The sequence below is a fragment of the Talpa europaea genome (assembly GCF_964194135.1).
Source record: "Talpa europaea genome assembly, chromosome: 10".
NCBI lineage: Eukaryota > Metazoa > Chordata > Mammalia > Eulipotyphla > Talpidae > Talpa > Talpa europaea.
In genome coordinates this window covers 19,263,475-19,280,610 of record NC_140077.1, presented here as the reverse complement: position 1 = coordinate 19,280,610, position 17,136 = coordinate 19,263,475, and the positions used below count along the sequence as shown (strand labels likewise).

The 17,136-nt window shown below is 37.6% G+C and overlaps 1 protein-coding gene across 17 annotated transcripts in view; it reads left to right on the top strand.

Annotated features, from left to right (window-relative positions):
- Positions 1-10,167: 10,167 nt before the first annotated feature.
- Positions 10,168-17,136, top strand: part of GBF1 (golgi brefeldin A resistant guanine nucleotide exchange factor 1) — a gene marked incomplete at its 5' end in the record, with an annotated part of 98,191 nt that continues 91,222 nt past the window's right edge. For all 17 annotated transcript variants that reach the window (XM_084245188.1, XM_084245187.1, XM_084245185.1 and 14 more), the window contains 2 exons: positions 10,168-10,263; positions 11,907-11,973. In XM_084245188.1, the coding sequence (XP_084101314.1) occupies positions 10,168-10,263; positions 11,907-11,973 (163 nt within the window). The remainder of the gene's footprint in view (positions 10,264-11,906; positions 11,974-17,136) is intronic.

The following is a 17,136-nucleotide window of genomic DNA, read 5'->3' as shown; positions in this document are numbered from 1 at the left end:
GCGTGCAGGGTGCAAAGGTCAGGCCCCTGGCGCAGAAGGGGCGACTTCAACTCTGATTTATGATCCTGTTCGGCTGCCGGAATCCTTCTTGTATTCCCTGGTTTAACCTAGCCGTCAGCTCCTCTCTTTGCAGCTTTTTGTAATCGAAAGAGCACCTTAAGAATCGAAAGCAAACCTTAAGAGCATTGTATTTATTTTTCAGGCTTGCTTTTTAGACCTTAGATGTGAGAGTCTCGGCAGATTCTGTAGAGCGTCCGCTTCTGTGTGACAGCTGAATCATTAATACTGGATGATGAACTACTGCAACTTAGCCTCAAATAGTGAGAAGAGGTGTGGAAAGACTGAGGCCAGTAATGGAGGAATCTGGGTTATGAGAAAGCTTTCCTCTTACAGGGCAGCTTTGCTGCAGGTCTGGGTCTGTATGTCAACACTGGACTTATTTTCGAGCCCATTTTATATGGTCTTACAGACATTCTCCTGGTGTATTGTATGGTTTTTTTGTGTGTGTTTTTATTGGTGTGTGTTTTTGGTTGACATTTCTTATCCAGATCTTCTCTTCACTTGGTCTAAGGAGATGAGGTCCAATCATAAGAAAACCACTCTATTATGACATGTTTAGCCAAGAGCAGAGAGGAATTTGAATACTGGTGAGGTTTGGTACCTATTGGCCTATTGTTTTTACTGGATAAAAGTCCTAGGAGAGTTCACCCAATTAAAAAGTGGTAGGATCATGTAGCAGAGTAAATGATGGAACATAACCCCAAAGAGTGTAGTTTATGACACTGTCATGACCTTTGATAAACTGCTGTATTGTGAAACTATAAAAGTCCCCCAAGGGTAAAGAGTGCCTTTAGAAATGGGGAATAGTGAATATAGAGTTTTTTAATGCACACCAAAGAAATGTGTATATTTTTAAGTTCAGGTACTCCTCTGGCCCTGGTGGAGGAGAGCTATCTACAAATGGATAGATGTATTTAGTGATTGTTTTACTCAGTTTTTGCACAACTTCAAAGCAGTAGCATGTATGCATAGGAGCCTATCTAGAGCATGTAGTAAGGATAAAGCAGTATCATCTTAATGCCTTTCAGCTAACAGTGGACACTCAAAAATTTTAATTTATAACTAGGATTAGTTTTAGTATGTGATTCTGACTTGCGGCCTGGTAGTCAGGACTTTTGCATGGTTAAGTAGTAATAGGAGGGTGAAAACTTCATGTTAGAAGGGAAAACTAGGATCAATAGTATCTAACTTTCTTCCTACATATTGCCCTTTGCTCTTCTAAAATTGTGTGTTGATGGGGGACAGCATTTATTGTTTGTATTTTTTTTTTATTTAAAATAACTGGGATAAGGACCCCCTTCCCTAAGTATTTAAAAACAAACAAACAAATAAATAAGAAATAAAATAAGTGGGGTAGAAATGGTACAGGAAACAATTTGCATTTTAACTTGCTGATCTAAGTTGCCAAATTCCCAAAAAGTAGTTTAAAATGCCTTCTGATATGACATAGCCCAAGAAGTATCCAGGTTTCATGGACCTGCCATGCTCATCAGGGTTGATATGCTGTGTTAAGTTGATATGATTTGCATAATAGGCCACATAGTCCTGTGTAACTATTGTGACCAATTTAACATCCTTTCAATTGGGCCTGGAAGTGATTCAGGCATCAAAGATTTTGCCTTTCTTTACTTTTCTGCATCAAAATAATTTTTCACCTCTAACCCCTACTCCAAATCAGAAAAATAATTCTTCCTTACAAGACTTGTTGGAACTTCTTTTCAAAGGTGGCTATAGACAGACATTATGTTCTGATCTTAACAGTGGTGCTCATTGGCACAGTGGGAACTCAGGCTGTAGACACACCTCTTCATGACCAGCTGGTCAACAATCCCTGTTGAATTTTGAAGTTCTCAGAGTTTCCACTATTTCATTTCTCTTTGTTCAAGAAGTCAAGATGACTACCATTTTAAAATAATAACTTCATTAACAGAACACTTAGACAGGCTAATATAAGGAGTTGGGAAAAAGACACAGCTCCTGCTTTTGAGAAGACCCACTGCATTTATACAATACTCATTGGAAGGATCATCCTAGCCTTTTAAGTCACTTCTTTTGATTGATCACAATCTGTCTAGTAGTTCAGTAGTTCAGTGTGATGGAGTTGAGTGGAAGGGAGGTTTATTTTACCCTTAGGCTGCAAGAGCTGTGACAATGTAATTGGCAGCTGTTTAGCTTTTATTGTTCCTCTTTTTCTTTATATTCAGTGTTATACAACATTCAATAGCAGTTGTTTAATTAAATGAAAATATAACAGTGAAGTGATTTAGAATCTTGGTCATGGTGGAAGTGATCATAGAAATGATTTTGTTGTGAGAGATTGCAAGCTCAAATGTTTGCATATCATCAGGTAATGTAAGTAAGTGAAGTGAGCCAGGTGGAATGTGGGCATAGTACAATAGTCTTCTTATTTTTCCAGAGAAGCTGCAAATTCAGATCATTGTGTTTTTTAAATTGCTAGTTAAAAATAACAATCTTTTGTAAGCAGAACAAAATTTGTGCATTAGATTTTTTCTGATTACAGTGAATTGTGACCCCTGACTTACAAGATGAGTAGGCCTTATGAGACGTAGTCACTGTGGTTTTCTATGTATAATCACACAGACTAACTTTTTATCTTTGTCCTACTCTACCAATTATTAGGGTACCCCGAGTGGTTAAAAGATGAGAAAGAGAGAAGCCTTGTTTCATTTTTCACCTCCAAGTTGGCAGAAAGGACATCTCTGGACAGTTTTGAACCTATCTCATTGGCTCACCTTGCATATAGTTATTGGGATAGATTTGTAATCTCCACGGAGGGAGGAGGTGGCATGGCAGAGTTGAGGAATACTGGTCATCTGATTATTGAGTTTGGGAGGATTTTTCAGTCATGCCCTGTCAGGCACCAGCTTTTTTTCTTGGATTGACTTTCTCTTACCTCCACCCTTTGAGTAAATTTCTTGAGCCCAGTAAGTTGTTTACTAGTTCAATAATTCCTGATCACTCTCTATACAGCACAGAACTATGGTTTCTTGGCCACCTCCGGAAACCTTATAAGCCATGCATTTTTAGTGCTTTTCTGGGATGTTGAGATTCAGTGAAGATAAACCTTGGAAAGGTCAATTGAGGGTCATTCAGTTCCCTTGGCTCTGTACTAGACACCAAAGCACCATGAAAAACAAATAAAAGCTGAAAACCCTGAGTCTTTGCCTGTGGAGAATCTAATTTCTTACTGGCTAAGGACAAGTTTAAAAGTAATTAAGAAAAATAGCTTGAACAATGATGTACTAATTACAACTATTTAAAACCAAAGAAAATAAGACACATACACATATATTAACAATTGATTCTTTAAGGGATTATACATTTCACAGATGAAATGTGAACATGCAAATAGCATATGAGAAAACTTCAGGAAGATAGATGTGAAATGGAAGCATTGTGATTTGACTGGTGGGTAAATGTGGGTTCTTTTTGTTTATAGTGTGTCCCTGTATAGAAGGTTTGTAACTTTTGGCAGAGAAATAGATATAGGAAGACCTATATAGGAAGACAAGAGGTTTACCTGCCTTGAGTAAGAGTCCTGGTCTTCTAGGAAGTGATAGTTCTCCCAAGAGAATGAAGTGAGCTGCACCAGTACTGACGTGTCATTTTTGATGTTAGTTCATTTATTTCTTCATTCAATATTTATTATTTTTTTCTTATTGTGTGTCAGGCATTGGGAATAAAATGATAAATAAATCATAGTCTCTTCCATAGACTCTTGGAGGGACAGACGAAATACAAAATTACGAGTTAGTATTTATTTAAATAAAGCTATGCAGAGTTATGGGGTAACAGAAAAGGAGTACTAATACTCTTTGAGGCAGTGGATTAGCTAGGGAAGACTTCACAATGCAGGTATCATAATAACAGCTAACATTTTGTTGTTGTTGTTTGCTTGTTTGTTTTAATATCCCGCATATCATGCTAGGTGCTTTACAGGCATCTTTTCTAGGCCTCACAACACATGGATTGTACAGTGGAGAACTAAACTGGGGCTGAGAGAGGCAAAGAAAACATGGCTAAGACATATGGATAGTAAAAGAATGAGAGCTCAAATCTGTTTTGACTTGGAAGCTTGTTCCTGTAGCCACTGTGGTATTTCTATTTTCTCTTGGGTTTTTGGATGGGGTGAGTAAGGGTTTACCTGGTGGTCAAAAGTAGGGAAAAAATACTCAAAACAGAAAGGGAGCAGCATCTACACTGGCAAAGAGGCATTAAAGACCATGACTTTAAAAAGAAGGAACTTTTAATGCTCTGTTTTATGCATACAAAGAATAAATATAGCATATATGAGGCATCATTTGCTCCCTATGTGGCTTTTTTTGGTCAAAGATTTATTTTTATTTATGTATGGATACAAGAACTGGGGTGTAGGCCAGAGGTGCAGGGGGTGGAGGATTCAGCAGAGACAGAGTGGGGAGCAGAATAGGCAGATCTACCAAAATAAACCGCTGAGGGGAGCAGCACAAGAGATAGAAGAGATCTGCTGTGCCATATGGGTTAGCTCCCTGGCAGGGGATCGAACTCATGCTGCCATGGAACTCTTGCTGCAGTGGCTGGTGTTAGTTTGATGGTACTGAGACTTAACCCCTTGTGCCACCAGGGAGGCCCCACTACCTGGCTTAAAAAAACAGAACATCACCAAAACTAAAGCTAAAACTAACAAAATGTTAGTTACAACCCTCCTTCCTCCCCCAACCTTCACCCCAACCACTGTAAAAATTTTATTTCTGTGCAGTATAGTCTTAGTAGTGGAATTGCTGAGATATAGGATGTGAAGTTCTTCAACTTTCCAAGATAATGCCAAATTGTTATCCTACTGAATTATAGCAGTTTACATACTAGCTGCTTGGCCTAAATTTTTACCAACTTAGTGTCAGATTAAAATTTTTGTGCTATTTTGGTAAAATGTTATCTTATTACAGTCTTATTTTATAATTTTCTTGATAATGAAGTGAATAGTCTTTTCATATACTTATTTGTCATTTACATTTCCTATTCTGTGAAATGCCTATTCATGTCTTTTGCCAAGTTGGTGGAGGGTTTATATGTCTATTAGAGTTTTTATTTAATATTTTATATTATGGATGGTTGTAACATGGTTTAGTTTACCTTTTTTTTTTATGGCTGGCACTTTTAGTTTCCTGTTTAGTTGCTTCTCCTCATGCTGATATTATGAAAATATTCTCATATATTATCTTCTAAGGAAAGTTTTCAAGTTTTGTTTTTCATACTTATATGGTGTTCCATGTAGTAAGATATCAGTTTATTATTTCTGTTTCTCCTGCTTTTGTTTAGATCTAGAGGGAATTGCTAGTTGATGTAGTAACTCCTCTTTAGATCCTTTTGGGATGAGTAACTGGGATGCTGAAAAGCACCATGGGAATATTTGAACCATCTTTAAACAGACAGTGCTTTCAAGTGATAAGCATTGCTCAGATCTCTGGGCCAGTAGCATATCTAGCTGGGGTTGTTAGTTGGTATCTACTTGGTTGTTCTTCTCATGATATTTCTGATATAAGATAAACTTTTTAGGTTTCTATCATACTTATATGAGGACCCTGAAGGATTTTGTGATCACACTGTGAGTGCTTCAGAATTTCCTATTTGAAGTTGAATGACAGATCCCTTGGAAGATTCCCAGGGTGGTGAGGCAAATGCTGAGTCCTGAAGTGAGATTAGGCATCTTTGCATAGTCCTTGAAAATAATTCTCCTTCATTCCCTAGATATTTCTTATGTTAGAAAAAGCTTAAGACAGTGTTTTGGTTTATTTTTCCGCTAGATTTTTGGTATCTTAGAAATTTATTAGCTTTTGGTGCCTAATGAATTCTGATCAATTGTTAGGTTGATTACTTTAGTAGGAATCCCAGTTCAAAATTTATCTCTCCCAGGAAGGCTTCCAAATAGCTTATAGAGCCTATTAGGTCTCAACTGGTACTGTGTGCAGTTTGTAGTCCAGTATTGTTTTGTTTTCAGTATGGGTGGTGGTGGTTTTTTTTTTTTTTTTTTCATTCTCTTGGTTTTTGAAATAGAAATTAGATGTTCTTATTTTATAGTGTTTCCCTCCAGGCCTCCATGTCCCAGTTTGTTTTGTTTTTTTTTTTTTTTTTTTCATTCTCTTGGTTTTTGAAATAGAAATTAGATGTTCTTATTTTATAGTGTTTCCCTCCAGGCCTCCATGCCCCAGTTTGTTTTGGTTTTTTTTGTTTTTTTTTTTACAATGATAGGTATTCTATATCTATAGATAAACTGATTAAAAGCTGTGTATTGAAGGCCTTCCATGATAGGTGCCCCCACATTTGCTTTTCTAACCTACCTATTTTTTCCCTAGAAAAAATGTCCTGTCAGTCTGAAGATAGTCATGATCTCCTAAATACATACTAAATTTTCCCATCTATAAGTTTTTTAATTTTGCCATTCTCTCCTTATAGTTTTTTTAAATTAAAGATTTATTTTTATTTATGCAACAAGAACTGGGGTGTAGGCCAGAGGTGCAGTGCGGGGGGTGAGAGGATTCACCAGAGACAGAGTGGGGAGCAGAATAGGTGGATCTATTGAAATACACTGCTAAAGGTAGCAGCAGGAGAGACAGGAGAGGTCTGCTGCACCATGTGGGTTAAGCTTCCTGGCTGGGAATGAACTCATGCCTGTAGTGGCTGGTGATAGCTTGATAGCACTGAGACTTTAACTCCTGCTCCACCAGGGAGGCCCTCTTTTAAATTCTTCCAGACATCTAGAGCACATATAGCTTGCCTAAATAATGTAATACTGTAGATTTTATATTATTTTCTTCTATTTCTTTAAGTTCTTCTTGTTTACCTTATTTTAGGTCTTGGTTCTTCTCCTTTCTGGAAGAGCATCTTGAAATGCCTAGAGCATCTCGAAATCAGATACTTCTGAGACTCACTTCATTGTTTCTTTATATTGTCCTTAAAATAGGGGGACCTCCCTGGTGGTGCAAGGGGTTGTCTCAGCACTATGAAGCTATGTGCAGCCACTGCAACCGAATTTGATCCCCGGCCAGGGTGGTCACCTACATGGCACAGCAGACCTCTCCTGTCTCGCCTGCTGCTCCCCTTAGCAGTGTATTTCAGTCAATCTGCCTGTTCTGCTCCCCACTCCAAACCTCACCCAAACCCACCCCATACCTCTGACCTACACCCCAGCTCTTGTATGCATAAATAAATATAAATAAATAAATCTTTTAAAAATAAATACATAGGGCCTCCCCGGTGGTGCAGCGGTTGAGCACTGGGCTGCGAAGCTACCCGCAGCCTTTGCAGTGCTGGTTGGATCCCCGGCCCCCGTCGAGGATCCCACATGGCACGCAGACCTCTCCTGCTGTTCCCGCTGCTCCCCTCAGCAGTGTACTTTGTCAGTCTGCCTGTTCTGTTCCCCGCTCTGGCTCTGGTGAATCCTCTCACCCTCCTGCACTTCTGACTGTACCCAGTGCTTGTATAAATAAATCTTTAAAAAAAATTTAAAAAATACATAAATTGTCCTCAAAATAAATGTTGCCTTATACTGGACCCCCTTGAGGATTGTAGAAAGTATTAGGGGTCTTGATAAAATTTTTGCCAGTTCTTTCTTCCTTTATCATATATAGTATTTTTCATACATCTTACTTTTTTGGAGTGTGTTGTTATTTTTTTTTAAAGATTTATTTATTTATACATACAATAGCTGGGGTACAGGCCAGAGATGTAGGGGGTGAGAGGATTCACCAGAGACAGTGGGGAGCAGAACAGGCAGACTGACTGAAACACACTGCTGAGGGGAGCAGCAGGCAAGTCAGGAGAGGTCTGCCACTCCATGTGGGTTGTTCCCTGGCCAGCCGGGGATTGCTTTATAATGCAGTGCTTAACTCCTCGCGCCTCCAGGGAGGCCCTGGAGTGTATTATTTTCTCTACCTCTCTGGCTATATCTCAGATTTCTTTTAGATTCCACTAAACTATTTAATTGCCTCAAGGGCAGAAATTATATATCACCTCTTTCATCATTATTAATTTTTGATTGTTTTTGATAGTATAAAATATATTTTTCTTAGAAAAAAATTAAACATTATAGGTAATTTTTTTTTTTTTCATTATAGGTAATGTTAAAGTATCCTTTAATTGTACCCTGACTTCACAGTGCCTTGTTTATATATAACTAGTTATTGAATTGGGGTACATCTGCCTAGACTTGTTAGTCTATGTTTACATATATATATATATATATATATATATATATATATGCCTGTACAAAATATACTAAGTATACTTAACAACATGGATGACTTACAAACAGAAGAATATATACAATATGATATTAGTAATATAAAGTGTGAAAATATGGAGCATAATACTATATATTACTTAAACATACATATCAATGAAGCAAATGATAAAGCTATGTAAAAGCTTAATAAACATTAGATTTAGATTAGGATGGATGAAAAAGGAGGATATGTTAGGGAGGACACAGTCATCAGTTGTGCTATTAATCTGAATGCTTACTGTTATTTTACTTTTTATGCTATACTGTGTAATAAATATTATATATTAAAAAATTATTCTGCCTAGAGTGGGCTGGTTGGTTTTACATAAATATTATGTAATATTTTTATGTTTTAATTTTTTAAAAAGATTTTTTATTTATTTATACAAGAACTGGGGTACAGGTCAGAGGCGCGGGAGGGTGAGAGGATTCACCAGAGACAGAGCGGGGAGCAGAACAGACAGACAGACTGAAGACACTGCTGAGGGGAGCAGCAGGCGAGGCAGGAGAGGTCTGCCGTGCCATGTGGGAATCTCCCTGACTGGCCAGGAATCAAACTGGCGCTGCAAAGGCTGCGGACAGCTTCACAGCGCGGCCCTCAACCTGCTGCGCCACCAGGAAGGCCCTATCATATATTTTTAAAAACAAAATTATTTTGTGTAGGGCAGGTTGGTTGGTTTTACATAAATGGTAACATACAGTTATATACTACATTTTTTTCCCTACATTCCACAGTATAAATGAGAACTCTTTCCCTTTCTTACTTGCTTTGTATCCTTAGCACTCTGAAAGATGCCTTATGCATAGAAATTGCTTAATTAGTAAATATTTCTGGAATTCCTTCTTCCCTTGTCCACATATCCTTACTGTTTTAACTTTTCTTAAGCCTAAGCCAAATATTTAACTACATATTCTGCCCCACTACTCTTTTGTTCTGCTTTTAAAATTTTGTCTTTCTGAAGAGTCATGGAAAGTGGTAACATTGGCTTCATGTGCTTCTAGGGTTTTCTCTATGGCAAGAAGAAATTCTGTTTTTTTTTATACTCTCACCTAGGAGGAGAAATATCTTTTCTAAGTGCTGTTCTAGGCAGCAAATAAAATTATGTGGTAGTAGAGTTGGTAGTACTTAAAATACCAAAGTAATATTTTAGCTTTATTTCAGTCTCATATAGAAACTAGTAGCTTTCCATCTACTTATTAGAGATTTTCTGCTATAAAGCAGAGAAACTTGAATTTTCAGAACTTTTCAAAGGTTGTATCACTGCTACTCTCCAGTTTTCTGGAACTGACTTGGTAGAATGGATGCAGTCTACAAGTTGACATTGTAACTGTGGTTGAACGAGGCTATTTTTCTAACAACCGTTATTCTTTTCTTTTCATTTGAATCTTCTTTATTACTTTATTGAGTGGATAACAAAAAATGGGAAGACCTGAAATATATCTAAAACAATGAACTTGCAGCACAGATAGATGTTCATACCCGAAGCCCTCACAGGAAAGTCTTTGGAGACAGTCTTTGTCCCCAGACTCATTGACTTTGAAGAATTTGTCTTTCTTGCTAGTGATTCTTGAGGTACCTTAAGAAATTTTCTGGATTGATGCTTTTTGAGTTGTATCTTGAACTTCTAGAGGCCTCTAGGAGAGCCAAGTGTTTGGATTCATATCATAAGGTGAATTTTATCCCATCTAAGTATTATAGGTGGGAAATCCTGGTACTGAATGGTTAAATATAATTCTAATCTTATCAGGTACTGATTTAAGCATGATTTTACTCTGGGTAACCAAATAGTGACAAAAGTTTGAACTGTTTTGTTAGGTTTTCCAGGATGGTGGATAAGAATATTTACATCGTGCAAGGAGAGATTAATATCGTGGTTGGGGCCATCAAACGAAATGCCCGATGGAGCACCCATACTCCTCTGGTAAGTTGGGGATAGGTAGCTAGCTTGGTCATTGAGTTGTAGAGGATTTGCTACATGGTTAAACAGTAATCATTTTACCAGCAATAATGATAATAGTAGGAATTCAGAGTTATTCTTTTTTTTTTTTTTAAGATTTATTTGTTTGTTTGTTTGTTTTATTTATACAAGCACTGGGTACAGTCAGAAGCTCGGGAGGGTGAGAGAATTCACCAGAGCCAGAGCAGGGAGCAGAGCAGGCAGCAGAGCAGTCAGAAGGACCGAGCACACTGCTGAGGGGAGCAGCGGGCGGCAGGAGAGGTCTGCACGCCATGTGGGACCCTCCTCCAGTGGCCGGGGAGCAGCCGGGGATTGAACCAGCGCTGCAGAGGCTGCGGGCAGCTTTGCAACCCAACGCTCAACCGCTGCGCCACTGGGGAGGCCCCAGAGTTATTCTTGATGTCAAGGACCCTTCTGTTTTATCCCAGTAGCATCAAATTTTTAGGCTGCTTTTCTTCCCTCTGGGATCCAAAAGATGATACAATTCTTTTAACTGTTTTTTTAAACAACGTAAGCTAGTATTTGAGACTTCTTTTGTATGTCTGAAAAAGTCAAAGAATTCCTTATCTTCTAATTCCTTAGGGTAATAATTGGTATCAAATTTATTTAAGGTGAGTTTAGTTATTGCTACATGGAATGTGACTTGTTGATGGTACAATTGGGAGTTCAGCAAAGTTCCGTGTATAGAACCAGCCTATCTTACCAATCAGAGAAATGACAAAACTTGCCTATTATAAGACTGACTTTTTTGTTGCATGTGTATGTACGGAGATATTTTTCTGAACAGTTGCATAAAATAATTTTTATCACATTTGTAAAAGCAAGTTTAAATATTTCCAACTTGGTGTGTGTGTGTGTATCTTATGTTCATTTATAAAAATTGATTGTTTTAGGAGTAAGAGTGGAGTCAGGTTTGTCTTTGAAATGAATACATGTAGTTACATAAATGAGTATGAAGAAGACAAGATAGAATAGTATACATGTCTTAGTCTGTTTGGGGTGCTGTAACAAAATACTGTAGACCAGGTTGCTTATAAACAACAGAAATTTATTTCTCACAGTTCTGGAGGCTGCGAGTTTGAGATCAGGATGCCAGGAGAGTGGCATTTCCGGGTCTCAGCCTTCTCATTGTATCCTATATGGTGGAAGGGGCAAGGTAACTCTCCTGGGTCTCTTTTATAAGGGCATTAATTCCATTAATAATGCCTCTGTGTCATTCACACCAGACAATTATAAAAGATCTGCTAGTTTATAGTAGCTGAGTGCTGTGGTCATGGTGTAGATTAGTATTCCAGGATTTACTATTTTGGGCAATACCCCTATAAAATAAGAGATTATAGAATAGGTTAATTTTCTTTTCCTCAGAAGGAACTTAGTAGATTGTCTAGTTTGATTTAGGAAGCACCCTAATCTATTCTTTATTTCCTTTTTCCTCTTTGGCTCAATAATGACTTTTTTTGGGGATGTTCTATATTTTATTATTATTTTTTATTTTATACACTTTTATATCATTTTTCATTTTTGCACAATATTTGCATTTTCATTGGTTATAGTCCCCATACAATTCCCACCCAAATAATAACTTTCTTTTAACCTATTTGTTACAGGATGAAGAACGGGATCCCCTGTTGCATAGTTTTAGTCATCTAAAGGAGGTTTTAAACAATATAACAGGTGAGTCCCCACATCTATGTAGAATTTGTCCTGACAGAAAAAAGCCATATGTTTGATTTATTGCATGTGGGTGTATAAACTTCTCTATAAAGGATTATATAGTAAATATTTTAGGTTTATATTTCTAAATATTTTAGGTTCTGCCATTGTAGCTCAAAAGCAGACATAGATAATACCTAAACAAATGAGTAATACATAACATTTTCTCTAGAAAAGGAGACTGCAAGCCACATTTGACCCATGGGAATAGTTTGTCCCTGGTTATTGTATTGCTTTTATCCTTTTCTTAGGATTCCTCGTAGAGTGTCCCATCTTAGTGGGGAATCAGTGTTTATACAATTATAAGCATCTTTCATTGTGTAAATTATAAGCCAGTTTTTTTTGTTTTTTTTTTTTTTTTTTGGTTTGAACTACTTTCTCTTCATCATAATTGCCATGAGGTAGGTGGTTGGTGATACAAGTGGAGTATTTAGTACTTGCAGCAAAAACCCTTTCCTTATAGAAAGTAATTGTTGCTTTTAGGACCTTATATCTTTATAATGCATCTCTCTGACTCTTCCTTCATATATTCCCAGAATATTTTTGTCCCTTTCCCCTTGTTTTCCTTATAATAAATAACCTTATATAAAATTTTTGTGTTGAGAATTCCTAAAGCCACTTTCACATTATTACCTTATTGAACCTTATAAAATCCCGTGAGGGAGACATGGCATATATTCTCTTTTTCATGAATAAAGTTGAAGCCAGAAAGATTTTAAGTGGTTTAACAGGTGTCACACTTAAACTCTAAGAAGATGAAGCCAAAACTAGAATTCAATACCCTAATGCTGGTTCAGTGTCCTGTTCTGTATTGCTTCTATTCATACAATTAGAGAATTACACAGAAAGTGTCTTACATTATGTATACATGTATGTTAGGGAAGGAGGCAGTCACAGCATTGTATTTCAATGGGGGAGATAAGGAAATCCTGTGAGCTGTGTTTCTCTGTTGACCATAAAGGATTTTTCCAGTGTTCATCCCAGGTATGGTTTTAGCTAGAACATATATAGGACCACAACTGAAATATTTTTTATGTTTTGCAAACCAAATAAACAAAACAAATTTCTTTTGTGAGAAATACAGAAAAAAATCCTTTTTACTTTTCATAAGCTATTTGACTATTTCGACTGAAGCTATTTAAGGAAAATTCCCTATATATTTTCTTTAAAGGAGCAAATTTCACTCAATTGAAAAGTGTTGGAAATGTTCGTTAAGAAGGATCAAGTGTAGAAGAATTGGTTGTTAACTAGTTCGCAGGGCTACAACTTGGCATGTTTTTATTTTATGACCTGTACTGTAAGTGATTTGGCTTCTGTAGAAAGTTGACTGCTTGCACAGTTGTTTTTTCCTTTTTTTTTTTTTTTTTTAACTTAACAGATAAAGCTTACATATTCCAGAAAGAAAATGTAATGAATAGAAATTTACAACTCTTTTTGGGGGCAAGAATTTAGTGTACTACCTTTTTAAGAGATACTAAGAGAATTAAACAAGTTAAGCTGAGATGTTAATGCTATCTTGACAGCCACATTGCCTGTTTGCAATCTAGTCTATAACCCACATTCATTTTCTATATCCAGACATGTCCCAGTATTTCAATTCAGAGACCGTGTAAGTGGTAAGTGGTGCAGTCCAGGGCTTGTGGTCCCTAGACCATTTAAGAGCTATCAAAATTGAGTCTACTGCCTAATTTTCTTACATCCTTGGTTAGGAATACAGTTTATTTGCTGCTTGAAACTAATAAAACCAGAATGTACTGAGGGCTAGTTCTCTCACTGGTACTAGGAGCATAACTGGGTGTTGGCAAACTTTTCACTGGAACAAGGAAGAAGGGGCTAGTGTTTTCCAGAGACCGGTAGCTGTGGCAGATGTTGAAAGGTGCCTATGTTGTCTCATTGTTCTTGGATTTTAGCATATTACCTGCTTGAGAAAATGGCAGAATGAACCCAAAATAGAGCATTTCATGATATTCTGATTAGTTTTGACCTACACCCACACACCCTCACAATGATGGCTTTTAGGAGCAGGTTTATGGGGCAACTGCCCCTGTGGTCCTGAACTCTGTAATCCGTGACTGATTTCTTATTTCTTTTACTGAACAAACAGATTTTTTTCTGATTGGCAGTGTCAGGAGGACTGCTTTCTTGGAAGCCTGTTAATGGTGGAAGGCTGGGAAAGGATTTTGAACTTGGAGAGAGAAACTAAAGGAACTGCCCATGCTTTGTGACTGGGAATGGTGTAGTACTTAGATTGGAGTAGGTATGGCAGGATTCTACTCAGTTTACTTCATGAAGCTGACTTGGGCTTGGTCTCAAGGCTGTTTGCATTTTCTACACTGCTTAATTTGTTGGTAAGAATATCATTGTTGGAAATGGGGGTTTCATTGGCTGTTGTCAAGGAGTGATTGCTGATGGGTACAGGGTTTCTTTTTTGTGATGATCAAATGTTCTGGTGATGATTGTACAATTTTTGAATATACTAAAAACTATTGAATTGTACATTTTAAAAGGATGTATTTTATGGCATATGAATTATGCCTTAATTTAAAAAAAACAGTAAATGTAAGATGGAAAAATGATAGGCTTTACCAGTTCTTTCTCAGGACTCAGAGCTATGGAGGAAGCCCTTGTAGTTACTGCTGTGCTTTGAACCCATTACCCAGCAAAGGCAGCATAAGGCTCTGTTCAGTCTCCTGGCCCAGTTTGTCCTTTTATGTCTCTCTCATTAACTCAAGGAAGCACATGGCTTTTATATTTAAATTTATTCAAGCTGTAATCTTTGACATTTGAGTTAGCTTTTAGTACAGTTTTGCATTTATAGTAATATATATTATGTATTTTCTCTATCCCCAAAGAATCCGTTTTAATCTTTTCCGGATGCAAATTTCAGGCTGTCTTGTCCCATCTCCCCTCTCTTGCTGTCTTTCCCCTCCCCCCACGGAGTGTGTTTGATCAGGTGTGGCAGGAATATCCACTGTCAAGCTGCGCCCTTTATATTAGTCAATATTATCCTTCTCCCCCCTCCCTGTCTGTCTGCCCCTTTGGGCTTTCCCAGTTGATTTATAATTTTGGAATTCTCATCGGAGTCTGTAATACAGTTTGTTCATTATTTAACCAAAACCTGTTTAATGAGCAGAGAGAGGCAATGTAAATGTTAGGCATGTTGCAGTGATGTACCTTTGTGCTTCTCAAAGCGGGTGGGTAGTTAACTCTGTGCTGCCTGCAGGACTGGGATGTCCTGGCCTTAGGGGCAGAAGGACCACTGTCTCTCCCTTACCTCTGCCTAAGTCCTGCCATGAGTTTAGACTGCAAAGATATGTTTCCTTTTATCCTTATAGAGCTCTTATAGGGGCTCTTGCATATTGGAGTTATCATTAAGCTCATAGCTAGACTCTGTGGTAAGGTCTGTGGCATAGGATAGGGGGATAGAAGAGAAAGTAAAATATCAGGTTACTTGATACTGCTCTGAAGACAGTAGACAGTTTAGAAGAATCCTAGCTGACATGGTATGTGGTCTTTGATCTCTTTGTTCTCAGACTAGACAAGTCCTTTTAAACCTTAGTACCCTTCATCCAGTGGAGCTTTGTAGAAGGGGCTCTAATTAGTGATTAGTGATGTTTTGGTGTGGTTATCTGCCACCAGATTTAGGCTGCCTGCCTCCTTGGCTCCTTGGTCTTGGTCTTTAAACTTGCACAGAGTAACTCTGAGGGATAGGGTATTTCTTTATTGAGCTTACCTGGACAGCAAGATATAGTGTGCTTGAGTTTAAGAGGGAGAAGCAGGTGCCAAGAGAAAGTGAATGTATCAGGAGTTTATTTAAATATAGTTTATCCTGGACAAACACACCTGTAAGGGTACTGTCTGTCTCAAGCTTTGTGAATTCAGAGTCTGAGCTAGGAGGTTTGAATCCACATAACCTCCAGAGGTTTGCAGAGAACATTTAAACAAATTCTGAAAACCAACCTGGGAAGAACTATGACTAAACACTTGTCTGGCCTAGGCCTTTTAGAAATAGCCTTTTAGGTAAAAGTGAAATTGTTCAAGGATATCTGAGACCTCAAGTTTAATGTGTTTCAATTGGAAGATGGGAGTTACAAGGAAAAGAGCTTTTAGTAACAGTCAGGAAAAATATTGAGTCTTTTTAAGTCTACATTATTTGAGTCTACATTATTTAAGTCTACATTATTTGAAAAAACTTTTTTTGCTAGAGTTAGCCCCCATACTGATTGAATACATACTTTCATTTTTTTTTCTACAGGAACCTATAGTTTAGGGAATAGTAAAGTAAGCAATATATATCAAAAAAAGGTTGAATGAGTCATTAGTTTTGTCTCACTTGGAATGAGCGTGTGAGCTCATTCCAGTAGAGGCCTTACTCAGAGACTGAAAGAAAGAGACTAAACTTTGGCAGAAAAATTCATGTAATGGGCAGAGTGTTGAAAGAGACAAGGTTGGTCATACTTATATAGTGTCTATTTCCTGTGCCCTTTTTACTTTGTTGTTCTCTAATGAAATATAAGACTATGTTAGCTTTTTTAAAATAAGATTTATTTATTCATGCATGGAACTGGGGTGTAGGACAGAGGTGCAGGGAGTGGGAAGAGTCACTAGAGACAGAGTCAGGAGCAGAATAGGTGGATTTATTGAAATACACTGCTAAGGAGAGGTCTGCTGCACCATATGTGGGTTAGATCCCTGGCCGGGTAGCCCTAATTCAGGCTGCAGTGGTGATAGCAGTGAGACTTAACCCTTAGGCCACAATGGAAGACTGTTGAACAACACATTAGGATGTGACTTGAATTTTTCAGATTAACTTTGGCACTTTAGAATCTTTGTAACTTGAGTGGCCTTAGATTTGACAGAGGAAATAAAGGTTACTCTCTTGCCCCAGGAATATATAAATAACATATAAATATAGGCCTCCCACAGGCCTATGTCCTAATGACTTTATTTTGTCATTTCTTTTTATTGGGACCTTCCCTAAATAATATGAACCCTCTTCACTTGACATTTTGAAATCAAGGTGTTCTTCCAAATATTTGTTTGCCTTCAGTTTAGAAAATGAAAGCTTTCTTGAGAAGAAGTGACTCTGTATAGTCTGGCTTCTTGTGTACTCAGCTCTCCCTT